The 13,608-nt window shown below is 40.9% G+C and overlaps 1 protein-coding gene across 3 annotated transcripts in view; it reads right to left on the bottom strand.

Annotated features, from left to right (window-relative positions):
- Nucleotides 1-5,903: 5,903 nt before the first annotated feature.
- The window catches only part of LOC311250912 (1-phosphatidylinositol 4,5-bisphosphate phosphodiesterase delta-3-A-like), a 32,881-nt gene continuing 25,176 nt past the window's right edge, over nucleotides 5,904-13,608 (bottom strand). For all 3 annotated transcript variants that reach the window (XM_084343058.1, XM_084343060.1, XM_084343059.1), the window contains 6 exons: nucleotides 12,688-12,841; nucleotides 12,424-12,540; nucleotides 12,029-12,207; nucleotides 11,541-11,676; nucleotides 11,003-11,152; nucleotides 5,904-10,920 (listed from right to left, as the gene is read on the bottom strand). In XM_084343058.1, the coding sequence (XP_084199184.1) occupies nucleotides 10,760-10,920; nucleotides 11,003-11,152; nucleotides 11,541-11,676; nucleotides 12,029-12,207; nucleotides 12,424-12,540; nucleotides 12,688-12,841 (897 nt within the window). In that variant the 3' untranslated portion in view covers nucleotides 5,904-10,759. The remainder of the gene's footprint in view (nucleotides 10,921-11,002; nucleotides 11,153-11,540; nucleotides 11,677-12,028; nucleotides 12,208-12,423; nucleotides 12,541-12,687; nucleotides 12,842-13,608) is intronic.

Consider the following 13,608-nt stretch of genomic DNA (forward strand, 5'->3'; position numbering starts at 1 on the left):
GGTACAGCTGGCCCCATTCGCCCATGTCTGATGCCAGGCCCTGCATCAGGTGCGGCTGATCAATGTCCTGTAACACAATAAACTCAACCGCAATCTAGACTAGAGAACACGTGAAAAGGAAGTGTTACCACTTGTTATGTGCTCAGCAGGGGCAGAGGGTTTTGTTTTCTTTCTCCCTCTCTCCTCTGTCTCTCCCTCGCCTAGTTTTCCTTCAGGTGTTGACAAGGTGATGAGCTGCACCTGAGAGGCCATGAAGCCCAGTCCACTGACGCAATGACTTCTGAAGTGGCCAATCCCCTGTCTGGAGGCCCAATAAAAGGGGAGCCTGGCTGAGGCACTCGCTGCTCTCATTTTACATTTTGTCCACATACCTACATTTTGTTACGTAGTTAAAGCTCTGGTCTACGATCTGAGAAAGGTTTGAAAAAAGCACCCCCCCCACACACACACCCCTCCCCTCTGTGCTCCTTAACCCCTCCCCTCCGAGCTCGTATCGCTCTCCCCTCGGAGCCTCCCGCGACACACCCCCTCCCGAAACAAGCAACAACAGCAACAAGCCGGCAGAAACCAAATACAGCCCAGCTTTGAATGCGGAGTAACGATGTCGGATTCACAGGTAAAGTTATTACAATGCATGTTGAAACTCACGTAAATCTTTTAAGTCATTACAATGTCCACAGCCAAGCTTCACAGCCAAACTAGCGTAACGTCATTAGCATGTTACAGCTACGTTACGTTACAGCTACGTAATAAGTTACTATTTATCAACAGCTAAGTTTGCCACTTCTAAAAGTTATTGAGGGCCAAGAGACTAACAGATGCTGCCGTCAGCTTTCATCACAACGATCGCTTCCACATTGTGGCTGAAAAATAAACCTGTGTGAGTCTCGGAGCAGCTGTGTCCCAGCTGCTGTCTGAGTAGCACCAGACCGCGACACAAACGTGTCGTAAACCCTAATCTCTTGTTTATGACAGATAAGACACACAAATACACACATTGTAACGCGTTTATGATAATCCATCATATTGATTTAGCAAAGGCTTCGTTGAAAACAAACTGACAAGACCGGGAGGAGGGTTAGCAAAACAGCTGAGCAGTGACCGGGCGAGAGGTTGTTATGGAGAAATAAATCCGGACAAATAAAATAAAAATCCGGTAATAAATCTGAAACCCCAACGCGAAGCGTAGGGGTGAAGTATTGTCAACAAGTGTTGACAACACTTCATTCATCCATTCATTCATCTTACTTGCTGCTTCATTTAGCTGCCACGAGCAAATAAATAGGCTGATTTGTGTAAACATGATAGTAATGTTAGCTTGTTGTTAGCTTACAATGCTAGCATAGAGGCTAACGTCTCCGTCGAACAAGTAAACAAGTGTTGACAGTACTGCAGAGACAGACACCGTCTAATAACACAGAAACAAACTAACGGCAGCTTTCACAGTCATAAGCATCGGCATGAAAGTTATCTGTGTCACAACATCCACAATAAAGACGAGAGATTACCTGCTCAACAGAAACTCCGCTGTGTCAGCATCGGGTCCATATCTTCACGGACCTTTCGTCACCGTTCAAATGATGACCCGATGTTTATTCCGGTTTGAGTCCTCTTTGTTTACATCTCCGCTTTGTGTCTTTTCAGTGACAGACTTTCTTTCTTTGACTCTTTGTCAGTGGGGAAAGCAGAGGCAGCTGAACTGCTCAGGGCAAAACAAACCTCTTGTCCGCTTGTAGTTTCAAATGCGGAAATGGGTCGGGACCAGACGTGAGCAGGAGAGTGAGTGAGGATTGGATCGGAAAATCGATCCAAAAATCGATCCAATAGGAGCCATCTGGGCCGGATGGTTCCTATTGGTCAATTTATTTTCAGTTTTACAGGCACTAGAGAGAATGGATTTATTTGGTTCCTTTTACTCTTCACATTGTGTAGGTCATACTATTGGGTCATAACCACCATCTAAATGATGTTAATAATAACAAATCTTTCAAATCATAGACCATAGCTTTAACTGTTTAAAAACACTAGTTTAGCGGTGGATGGATGCCACTTGTGTATTGTTTTGGGTTCTTTTGAACACTTTTTTTAGAGAAGACAGGTTTTTGTTTTGTGTTCGAATAAGAATTGGTTGGATAGTATAGGCCGTTTTGTTATATTGACTTCATTGCTTTGGCACTCCACCTCCCTCCTTTCTTCCCCCACATTTTGTGAACCTAGGCAAGTTGTGTTAAGTTCACCATCAATAAATCATTTTCTTCAACCGCTCTCATTGTCTCATCTCAATTCTTGATTTGTCGTGTTGCCGTTCCCTGTTCCCCCCTGGACGTAACAAAGGGATGCAACACCACTCTAAATCAATTTGCTTCCTTTTTACCTTGAATGCCCCAACTAGCACCTTCTGCTTGAACAAGAACTATTCCTGCAGCGCCTCATTGCTCTGTAAAAAATTTGGTGGCAAGGAGCTGCACACTGGCCATGTTAACTTCCTCACTTCCAGTTGCTGCCTGACGGCTGAGCACAATGGAGGACTCTAAAAGGTCATGGAACCTCCTCTCCTGGCTTTCCAGCAGGCCATTAATACATCACCTAAACCTAAAAGTAGAAACTTCAAATTATTGAACTGAAAATTCTATATGAACCACCTAACAGGCTTCTAAAACAAACATACCTGGCTCCTAAAACGGGCTCAGAGCTCATCCCTGGTCAGAACCTCTTCCCGTCTACCTCTCCTGTTCCTTTCATCCTTATGGACAATATAATAAGCTCAGAGTCCTGCAGGGTTGTCCAGGTCTGTGTGGAGCTTCGACAAGAAAGACCCAGGTGGCTGATGGTCTCCAGCATCCTTCACTGCCCGGAGAGAGGCCATTGTCACAGGGACCTCATATCAAATGTAAAGTGTAATTAAAGAATAAAATATTGGGAGATAAGTACCTGAACTGTCAGAGTCAGAAGTTTACATTTTTCTTCTGAAACGCCTTCGACAGCCGGCTGAGATGTTGCAGCACATCTGCTTGCATCTACAGGGATGCCACAAAGCGGTAGCTGGCCAGAAAGCTGAACAGCCCTTCGGCTGTTGGGCATTTGTTGAGCTGTATCCTCGACCAAGGCTGCCAGGACAGCACTCAGGTTTGAAATGGCCATAGCTTGGAACAGCCAGTGTTCACTTCCTAATTTAGAGCTATGATGACATTTAAGCATATTTCGAGCAAGCCATATCATATCAGGTGCCTTCAAATATAGAACAGAATTTTTTTCCACTTTACTTTACCTTGACTTTCAGATTATCTGTGCCCAAACACTCTGCTGCAGCCTGGAGTACAGCTGTGTGATTAGCACTGTTCCTGAAGTACAGATGTAGCTGCTGTAAAAAGTCCCTGAAAGAGGCCATATAAGGCACTCCTAATGAAGCATCCTTACAGCACAAGGCAAGGAGGTGTGCTACACACGCAACTGACTCCAACCATGGGAAGGTATCCTCAAGGTGCTTGGCCACCCCATTCACTCTCCTTATTCAGGACAAAAAATGTGGTAATTTAGTTTATAAGATCTAACTATCAACCCTGTGTTTATTAGTAGTTTATACCAGTCATAAAATCTTATGAGTGGGAATGGTTTTTTTTGGTCAGGACCTCCCTTATAGCTCCGATAATGGTGTCAGCTCTGCCATCACTGATCTAATAGACATCTATCTAATAGAAACAGAGCCATAATAAACAAAATGAAGTCAGGTCATTCAAAAATGTTTTTAATTCTAATTGTTGTCATTCTATATTAACAAAATTATACCTAACATGAAAATCAAGCTGTTTTTTGACAGACACATAGTGGTCTCGTCCACCTCCAGCCCAAATACCACAGAGGCAACGATGGCTTTAAGGATTGGCTCCTCAACCACAGTGCTCAAGATTTCAAACATTTCGTTTAACTCCCAAATTAAAGAGAACAAATGAGCTTGATTAAGTATTACAAATTTGGTGATAATGGTTATCCAAGAAAAACAAGTCTTAACATTTACCTTAAACTTCTCAAAATATTGCCAGCCAAGGAGTTCGGCAAGCTCCAAGAGGGCAGCATAGTTTGTGTATTGAGCTGTTCATGAATAAACATACTTTCTGGTACTGCTACCTCTGCTTCTCCTGGTACAGCAGCAGCTTCTGCACTTTGCTCTTATCCTCTATGCTCCTGTCCTGCTTCTCCATCATTTCCTCTGCTGTGGCCTCTATACACATTGGAAGTTCCCACCTGTCTTGCCTAATGGTAGATACAGTCAATGATATTGCATTTGGTAAAACTACCTAAAACTGTAACTGTAAAAAAAGTGTGTCCAATTGCCCTCCTTCCAAAACATTACTATCAGACAGTAAAGAGACCTGTAGCATTTCCCCACCAGCACTTTTTTGGCTCATACCATCCTTTCATTCACCCCTCTCACTCATGCTCACTTTTAATTGCCTGTCATTATTTGGGGCCGTCAATTGATATCAGCTGCTCACATCAGCCGGTCACATCCATCCAATAGCATAGCGACACACCTTCACTGTTCTTGCAGCTGTCTTTTTAAATACAATAGTCTCCTCTAGTTCATTCATGCTGCTGTTTTGCATGTGCCCTCCACCTCCTCATCATCACCCAGTCTTCGCAGCTTCACCAGGTTCATCAGCCTATCTGACTCAGAAGAGTCATCAACCACCACCACCACCAGTGTCTGCATTCCATTATCACTTATCGTGTGCTGTAATAAACATTTTCTTTACTTCATTCACCAGTCTCTTCTGATTGAAATAATGTTGGAGGCAAATTCAATACCTCTATCTTTCTTGGCACAGATGGATTCGGGAGTACTTAACAATATGACAGGAACGACAACAGTGGTCAAAGGATAAGAGAACCTTTTCTGCTTTGTGACAGGACCCACCTCCTACACAGCCTATGATATGCAATTTATTAATTGAGAGAATAAATCCAGTTATAAACGATCAGTAATATCCACACAGAAGTACAAATGTCTGGTTATTGTGGAGAAGCTCTGTTGTTAGTTGGGCAAGATGTTACAGGGTAACCTTCATATGGTATGCATGCATAATGTCTTATGCAGTTTGGTGCACGCTAAACTAAGTTAATAGTATAAATGTTGGAAATCTGCAATAACATTTCAGTATATACAATGTTTTGTTGTTGCCAAAGAGCTAAACACCTCTGAGCAGCACTTAATCAGATTTAAAGAGGTTGCGTGTGTAAAACACATGGACAGTAAGCCTTTTCTTCATCCATTTCAACTCAAGGAGGTCACTCCTGCATTGCTTCCTGATTTCCCAAATTAAGGAGGGTCATAATAACAGGAAGTGTGTGCGAATCACGCGTCAGAAAAAAAGTACTTAATTAGAATTAATGCATTATAATCGTGTTATTATGCCGTTAACTTTGACAGCCCTAATATGAAGAGTAACCCATCAAAGGGTTTTATGGATATTAATCAATGCAGTCAATGACAAACTGCTCTATTATGCACAATTTGTCTTTTTAGTCACTTCAAGGTCAAACAATTCAGTAAAAAAAAAAGTTTGTTTTTTTAGATTTAAGTTTTTTGTGTAGAGCATAGTATCAGAATTGGAATCAGAATCTAGTATGTGTACAAATACAGTACAAGGAATTTGCCCTCACTGTACTACACCAAAATAGACATACAGCTAGGAATGAGGACAACAAATAAGGCAAAGAATGTTTTTTAAAAAAACTCACCAAAATTGTGAATGGTCAGGGTATAGGATATGGTAGGACATCAGAGACTGCTAAAAGCACGACAAATAAAAATAGAGAAAGGACTGGGAGAGCAGTACAGAGGCTGCCATCCATGGCACCAACTTGGGTGATCATGGTCATAAACAACATCAGAAGGCTGAACTTAAACTTTTATTTTACTTTTTAGTGTAAAAACATTTGCATGTGTCAGTTAACAGTTTGGTTAAGTGCTGGACTTCAGTTACATAAATACTATGTGACATTATGAGGTTCTTCAGCCATTTTCAGATTTTTTTATTGCATTTCTATTCTATCATTTTGTATAACCTGTTCATATAAATAACATCAGGTTGATTATACAGCTGGTGCAGCACAAAAGCAAACAGTATAATACTTCAGATAAATAAATAAACAACAATAATGTCAATGGTTTGAATTGCGCAGTGACAGTTTTTGTTATAATTGCTACAGTAAAAAAAAAAAAAACACAGCTTGTTTTTCCTCTACCTATATTGGTCTTTCTTACATTTACAGTTCCTGATACATGTGTAAGTGCAATATTTTCAGAAATTGGGCTGGAATCTTTGAGATTGTTAAGCATTGGCACTGGCACCAAAACTTCAGATATTACACTGATTCTTAAAAGAGTTTGTGATCACATTTTCTGTCAAATGGACAAAGCAGATCATGATTCATCTGACAAAAACATTCTTTTAACAGTCTTTTCATCATACCAAACATATTCTGAATATGTCAGATTATTTCATACATTTATAAGATGCTTGACAACTAATACTGATCTCTAATATCCCTTCATCTTCTCAGCACCCAGCCCTGATTCAAATTCCTTCAAGTTTCAAGATTCTCTTTGAGATTATCATGATGTCAGATATTCATAGTTCTTCTAGACACATGTAAATCAACATGAATATGAAAGTCTTAATACCAACTCCTGCAAATCAATAAAGACATCACTATAAAAACCTTTCATTTAACATAATATGGTATAGTAGATGACTTTACAGAGTGATGTCTGACGCAGAAATGTGTCTTATAATCGGTTCAATCACTGACTGTAATAAAGCCTTTATGTCACAGTGGCCAGGATCATCAGTGAAGCTGACTCTCCTTGCACAGTACACATTTAAACACAAAGTAAACAAAGACAATGGCAAATAAAACAAAGACAACAAATACACACAACTATGAAGCATATCCATCTAATCTAATAAACTAACTATAAGGCAGCAGATTTATCTAGTTCACATCAGCATTTAGCTATTGCATAACTGCGCAAATTGTATTTGCTAATAATAATAATAATATAAAAAATCTCTATCTACTTAATGATATAGTTTGGTCTCACTCATTTACTCATAAAACAAAAGAACAAACATACTGTAGATTGAAATTATGTCGAGCTAAAACATACTGCAACACATCTCTTCAAATGTTTTCAGTTTAATACGATGCACTATAGGCTGCATAACAAAAGTACTGGGATGATACAGCACGTCAGGCAAGCAGAAACAAGAGCTTATCATCATCATAGAGGTCTACAGAAACATTGTTAAAAACGTTCCATATGGCTTTTGCAATAGTATTAGGGAAAACGCCAGATTTGAAGCCTGCATCCGATTTAAAATGAGAGTTGTAGTCAGATCTGGCCTCCCTGATACAGTTTAAAAGATATTTGAGAGTATTATTGTCTTGATACACAAGCATTCGTTTTTGATATAACGGGAGATAAGAGAAACATAGCTAATGTAGGGGAGTAGAAAAATGTTTCTTGGAGAACCAAGATTTCTTTGTCATGTATACAGGTAAACAGAGTTCTAATGAGCACTTTACAGACAGTAGAAGTAACAGTGGAGTGGCTAGGTGAAAGAACTGTTAATTATCCATCTAAAGTCCACTGAAACGGAAACTTTGTCTGTAGTCTCAGTCTGTTTGATTGCATACCAGGCTGCAAGAGTACATTTTTTTCAAACTTAGAATATTGAATATTTCGTTAAATATCTGAATACAATACTTGCATGCTATGTGTATGTTGACATACTTGCTCTGGTCTGTGATCAGATCCTTTCTAATGTGACCCCACAGTAAGAAAGCTAACTAAAGTTAATATGAGGCATTAGCAGATCAAGTTAGAAAAATCAAATTAGTATCTTTAGTTTTAAAGGTCCCATATGATACTGTTTTTCATCAATTTCACACAGCTGTCAGAGGTCCAACAACACTGTATTTGAAATGTATTGCCCCAAACCCATCCGTGGTCCTGAATTTCAGCTGTCTAAAAGTGGCTCAAGTGAGCTCTACTGAGAGCAGCTGTTTCTGTGCCTGCCCCTTTAATGCTAATGAGCTCCGTCTGTCAGCGCCTGCCTTGCCTGCTACACGCCCCTCTCAGGGAGAGGATGCTGCTTACGCTAGCGGTAGCATGCGCTAATGTTTACGGTGGATGTATCACTATGGCTCGCCGAGATACTGTCGTTCAACCACACCAGTTTGACCCAGAATCGGACCCAGAAGGAGAGGCTCAGAAAAATACAGACTCTGCGGCTGCAGCAGGACTCCCCAACACAACCACCCGGCTCCCATCCCCCACTGACCTGCAACAGGTAACATCTAAAAACACTGTTCGCATAGTCTCTGTCCCCAGTCTGCACGTTTCCAGACTTTTCACTGTGACAACCAAGCTCCCTCGTAATATTATTAACATTAAACTTGCTTCAAACGCCATTGCATAGCGGACCGAAGCAGAGCTAACTAGTTAGCCAATTTCAAGCTGACTTCACCATACTCGTAGGCAACTGTAAATACTATCAAAACGTGGCGACACTTACCTGTGGCTCGGGTGCAGTTGCTGGGTCTGCAACTACTGTCTCTTCTGTAGCTGGGACAGAATATAGGCACTTATGTTGATTTTTACAACCAACAACAGAGCAATTTGTGTGTCTAATCTGAGCGACCACATTGCGAAACACTGCTATCTTACCGCTGGACACACCGAACTTCACCTCGGGGATGAACGCCCCCCTCTCGGATATCTCCGGGGAGAGGGGGAGTGTTTTCGCGCAGAGGAGCCCGGCCTATGCAAATCACGCCATAACGAGAGGAGCTGAATCTGAACAGCCTGTAGGAGCCCCGTTTTACCAGTGGGTGGGCTGCAGAGACGATGCAGGACTGGTTTGCTTTCCTCATTTTGGGAGTTGGTAGGCTCAGGGAGGACCAGTTTATATATGCAGAGACCAGAGAAAACGTGTTTTTCATAATATGGGACCTTTAATTTTTTGGTTTGTAATTCGCTCTTTGTATTTAATTTCCTTGATCAGCTGCGGCAGAGGGAAACTTCCTGGTAATCACATTTAGATTTTTGACAGGACAAAATACCAGCAAAGATACCCACTTCATTTGATTTATGTCATGTTCAGTCCAGCATTAGGTGCGAACCAAAAAACATAGCAGGTTAATTGCAGATTCTTAGTAGATTACTCTATAATGTGAGCAGCGTAATTCTACTGTTAACCTCATAATCGTCAAGACGGAGGTCAAAATGATTTCCAGAGTTATAAAATCCTGACTCACAGTATTTCAGACACTGTACAATGTATTTGCATTGTTTCACACTCATGAAACTATCCCTGAAACTGGCTTTCATGGATTTTGACTTATGGCCCCACTGGTGCCTGAAACAAGTAACCTACCTCTGCAGACCCTTCCAGTTTTTAATACAGGTCTGTTTTAAGAACACTGGTATCTCATAGCATGGGCATGCTTGAAACAAACTAGTTTGTATAAAGTCAAGTCAGTTTTATTTAAATAGTGCCAATTTAAAAGAAAAGTTATCTCATGACACTTTTCAACTGCAGCAGGTCTAGATGATACTCTTTAATGAACTAATTAACAGAGATCCCATGAGCAAGCATTTGGCGACAGTGGCGAGAAAAAACTGCCTTTTAACAGGCAAAAATCCCGAGCAGAACCAGACTCAATGGTGGGCGGCCATCTTTGAACGATTGGGGTTGGGACAAATTTAGGTTAGGTTTATAGCTTTTCTGAACGGCCACACTTAAAGATGAGTATCATGCCTGCTGTCATTGAGAGGGGAACGATGCAATAAACTGGGGATAATGAAAAAAGAGGAGAAAGAAAGAAAGAAGGAAATCAAATCATACCTACTATCTTACTTCCACTCACCTGGCCAGTAGCTGCGTGAAGTGGACATGTTTGTTGGACTTTTGGTTTCAAAAAAGTTTCAAAAATTGGGATCACTTTGTGACAATCTAATCGCACATCAGCAGGTATTTCTAAACTATTATGATAAAATAGACACTAAAATAAGGTACTTGTAGTTTAAAAAAACGTCCTTACGGTAGAAGAGTTTGAGAGGTAAGCTAGAGTCGTTAAAATGTAGAGACAAAATCTAGCAGCAGATTTTGGACATGGTCTCGTAGATTATATATATGTAGACTTCTGCAGGCTGCTTTAATGGGTCGTCACTGAGTGAAGATCAACCCTCCATCAACAGAGGGATTAAAGAGAAGGTTCTGGCTTCATGTATCCTCCAGTCAAAGTGACTGGATGAATTTTTTGGGGACGGAATGAGGTTAGGAGTGCAGTGTTAAATCACAGCCAAAACTGACATTGGGTTCATTGCTGATGGTATTTACCTCCCTGATTGTATCTTCTTTTTATTGTTTACACACCCTTGGGAAGACCAGGTGTTTATTCACAAAACCTACTGGCATAATAAACGTAACACACTCAGCTGTAAAGAGTGTCTTCTTTCTTCTTCATAATATTAAAATACTGTCAGTTTTACTGTTTTCATTTTGTAAGAACGCAATCCTCTTGTTCCATAAAATATGGACTGAAGGAGGATATAGCTGCATCATTTATAAGGTTATAACCATGAAATTTTATGAATAAGAGCACAGATCTTTCATTGCCTGGATCAGATAGGACATGGGATCTTCCCTATTGGCCTCCAAGCTTCATGGTCTTATGGGTAGAGACAGGATTAGGGTTTCTTGGCTGAAGACTTGGCCGGTGACCTGGCTGGTGATTTAGCTGATGATTTTGAGGGACTGCTCTGACATGGAGTGATCTTAACATGGATGAAGATTGAAGAGGGTGAAAGTCTGGAGCCATCCTGTTTAAGCAATCGGACATGACGGTAACCTGCAGAGATACAGAAAAGAGGCTCAGGAGAGCAAATATTTGGTACACTGTAATAGCCAAACTGCACTGTCCCATCACTCACCTGAACGGAGACTCATGAAGGGCAGCGTGTACTGTCCCAGGAAGTCATTGCTTGAGGTATAGTCATGGTCCTCCACCATGAAACGAACCAGAGCCAGGTCAGGGACATGGACGGTAAAGTTAAAGGTACAGTCCCATCGCGGGTTAAAGCCTGAGCCACAGAAAAAGAGTTATTGACACCAATTTGTGCAGTTTTACTTAAGGAACTTTTCTGTGAATTCGTTTTTAAGTAGTATGTTGTTTTTTTGTCTGAACCCTCACAACGGTGACAATTGACCTCAAGTACCCATTTACTCCATCTGTCATTTTCCAAATGACTGATCATTTGTTTGGTAAAGTTCATGTGCATTCTTACATTACTTACTTGCTTACTACTTACTTTTAGCTATTAACCACTTACTCACTACTTTCAGCTCTTCACCATGTATCCATTATTTACATAAATAATTCAGCTGTTAATTTTTTTTTTGAAAAAAGCTTTTGGGACAAAATGCTGTGAAAAGGGTCCGTTTGTTGCCTTTTGTCCGTGAAGGTATTACCATTGTTGTCCACATGATGAGTTTTCTTCTTATTGTTGTCAATGGGAGCACCATGTATCTCCACCCACACCTGAGGGTCCACAATGGAGCTGGGCTTGTCCCATTCTGGTTTAGGGAGCTGCTGAGCTGAAATAATCTGAAAAAACAATAATAACAGAGCTTCATTTGATCACTTTAGAATACAGCAAGAGCTTATCAAACTGTTCTGACACTCTGATGCAACGACAGCCTTTCAGTGACTTTCTTTCTTTCTTTCTTTCTTCCTTCTTTCCTTCCTTCTTTCCTTCCTTCCTTCCTTCCTTTCCAGATGCAGCCAATTACAACTCCCTTCGCCAGTACAGTAAGACATATTCAGTCACCAAACTTCTGCAGTTCGATGAATACTGTTTTTCAGATGTGAACTGACAGTATGGTAACATACATTTAAAACCTGCAGTTTCATCTATTTTGCTAGTGTTATTCATTTGGTCGGTTTGGCGCCATCTTACCCGAACAGTGAGCAGGACAGGTTGATGGCCAGGACCTCCACCCACATTCTCGGGGTTGAAGTTTATGTCAGACTGGTACATGAAAGGAGGCTTCAGGATGTAGCCACACTGACCATTCTGCAGGAACCTGCCATGGTTTAAGTCCATCTGCTCACCAGGTGTCTGGAAATTCAAAGCAACTGGAGAAAAAACACAACACATCTGTGTTAACAGTGTATATTTTGGTCTCCCACAATGCTATTTTTATAGTACCAGTGAGAGGTTGGATGTTGGGACTTGGGTGGCACAGGCCAAAGAGAGAAAGGTGAGAAGGTTTGTCTGAATAACAACTCTTGATTATTCTGTCTACTTCTCTTTAAGAGTAAAAAAAAGAGTTACATAAAATAAGTTCTGACCAATCTGACAGCCCCCGTTCCACATCTCCTGAGGGTTGTAGTTGGAGGACTGGAGGCGCTGTCCTGAGGGGTAGATCCTGCTGAGCTGGTGGCTGTTGTGACGCACAAAATATATCCCTGCAGGAGAAATACAAGAATCAAAGGTAACTTTCTACTTCCACCCAAATCTTCTATTATTCCATTTTCATTTTTTTCAATTGTAGGCAGTCTTTAAACTACTTAGCTTTCCTTTAAGAAAGCAAGTTTAGTCACATATACACATACCTGAGTCCTTAACATGCCTGAGTGCTTCACTCTCAGAGAAAGACGACATGTCAGTTGCTGGGCTTTTGGCCGATTGTTCAAAGCTTTTAAAGGGAACACTTCGGGTGTACACCACCAGCTCTGACAGCTCTGGACTCAGCTTAGATACACCTGGCTGAGATGACACACATGAAAACCAATCACATTCTTAACAATCCAACAAAAAAACAACCAAAAAAAAGTGACCAAACTGGTCACTCTCAGTTTATCCTCATTAATACTTTCAACATTTGGTGGTTCCACAAGCATTAGTCCTAACCAAATACCACCAAAGATGTGATGAGAGCCACTACTGGGAGGATAAAGGTGATTTGGTGGTGTTGTCCCCACAGGGTGTCTGCGCATCCTTAAAAAGTCTTAAATGCATGTATCTAAAATTAAGGCCTTTAAAAAGTCTTAAATGCGTCCATATTTTGCATATAGGTCTTAAATTACATTTAGCTAGGTCTTAAATATGAACGTTCATTTACTGCTTCCGTCATCGCCTTTTTTGTTTTTCGTTTTTGGGAAATGTGTTGGTGAGATTCACAGTTAACTCTGTGTGTTGTACTTCTTTCTGAAGTATCCAGGAACGTAAGTGGCATTTTGCCAACAGCCCGGTCGGAATTTATCGCCGTCAATTCACCAGTTCTGGAAAGACTTCGACTGCAGAATCTGCTACACTATGGGAAAGTGTAAATTTAGTGTGTTGGCTTGAACAACCAGAATTCAGTTGGTTAAAAGCCGCATAATAATGAATCTCACTGTGCTCAAATTGGGCACATTTGGTGTGAAAGCGCTGGTGACCGGATAAACACCAGTTAGTTTCTAAAAGTCTCCACAAAGTCACGCTTTCACACGCTTTTGTACGCCTTTGTCACCAGTTCCCGGTCCAAGTTCGTC

The sequence above is a fragment of the Pagrus pagrus genome, assembly GCF_965226575.1.
Source record: "Pagrus pagrus genome assembly, chromosome: 21".
Taxonomy (NCBI): domain Eukaryota; kingdom Metazoa; phylum Chordata; class Actinopteri; order Spariformes; family Sparidae; genus Pagrus; species Pagrus pagrus.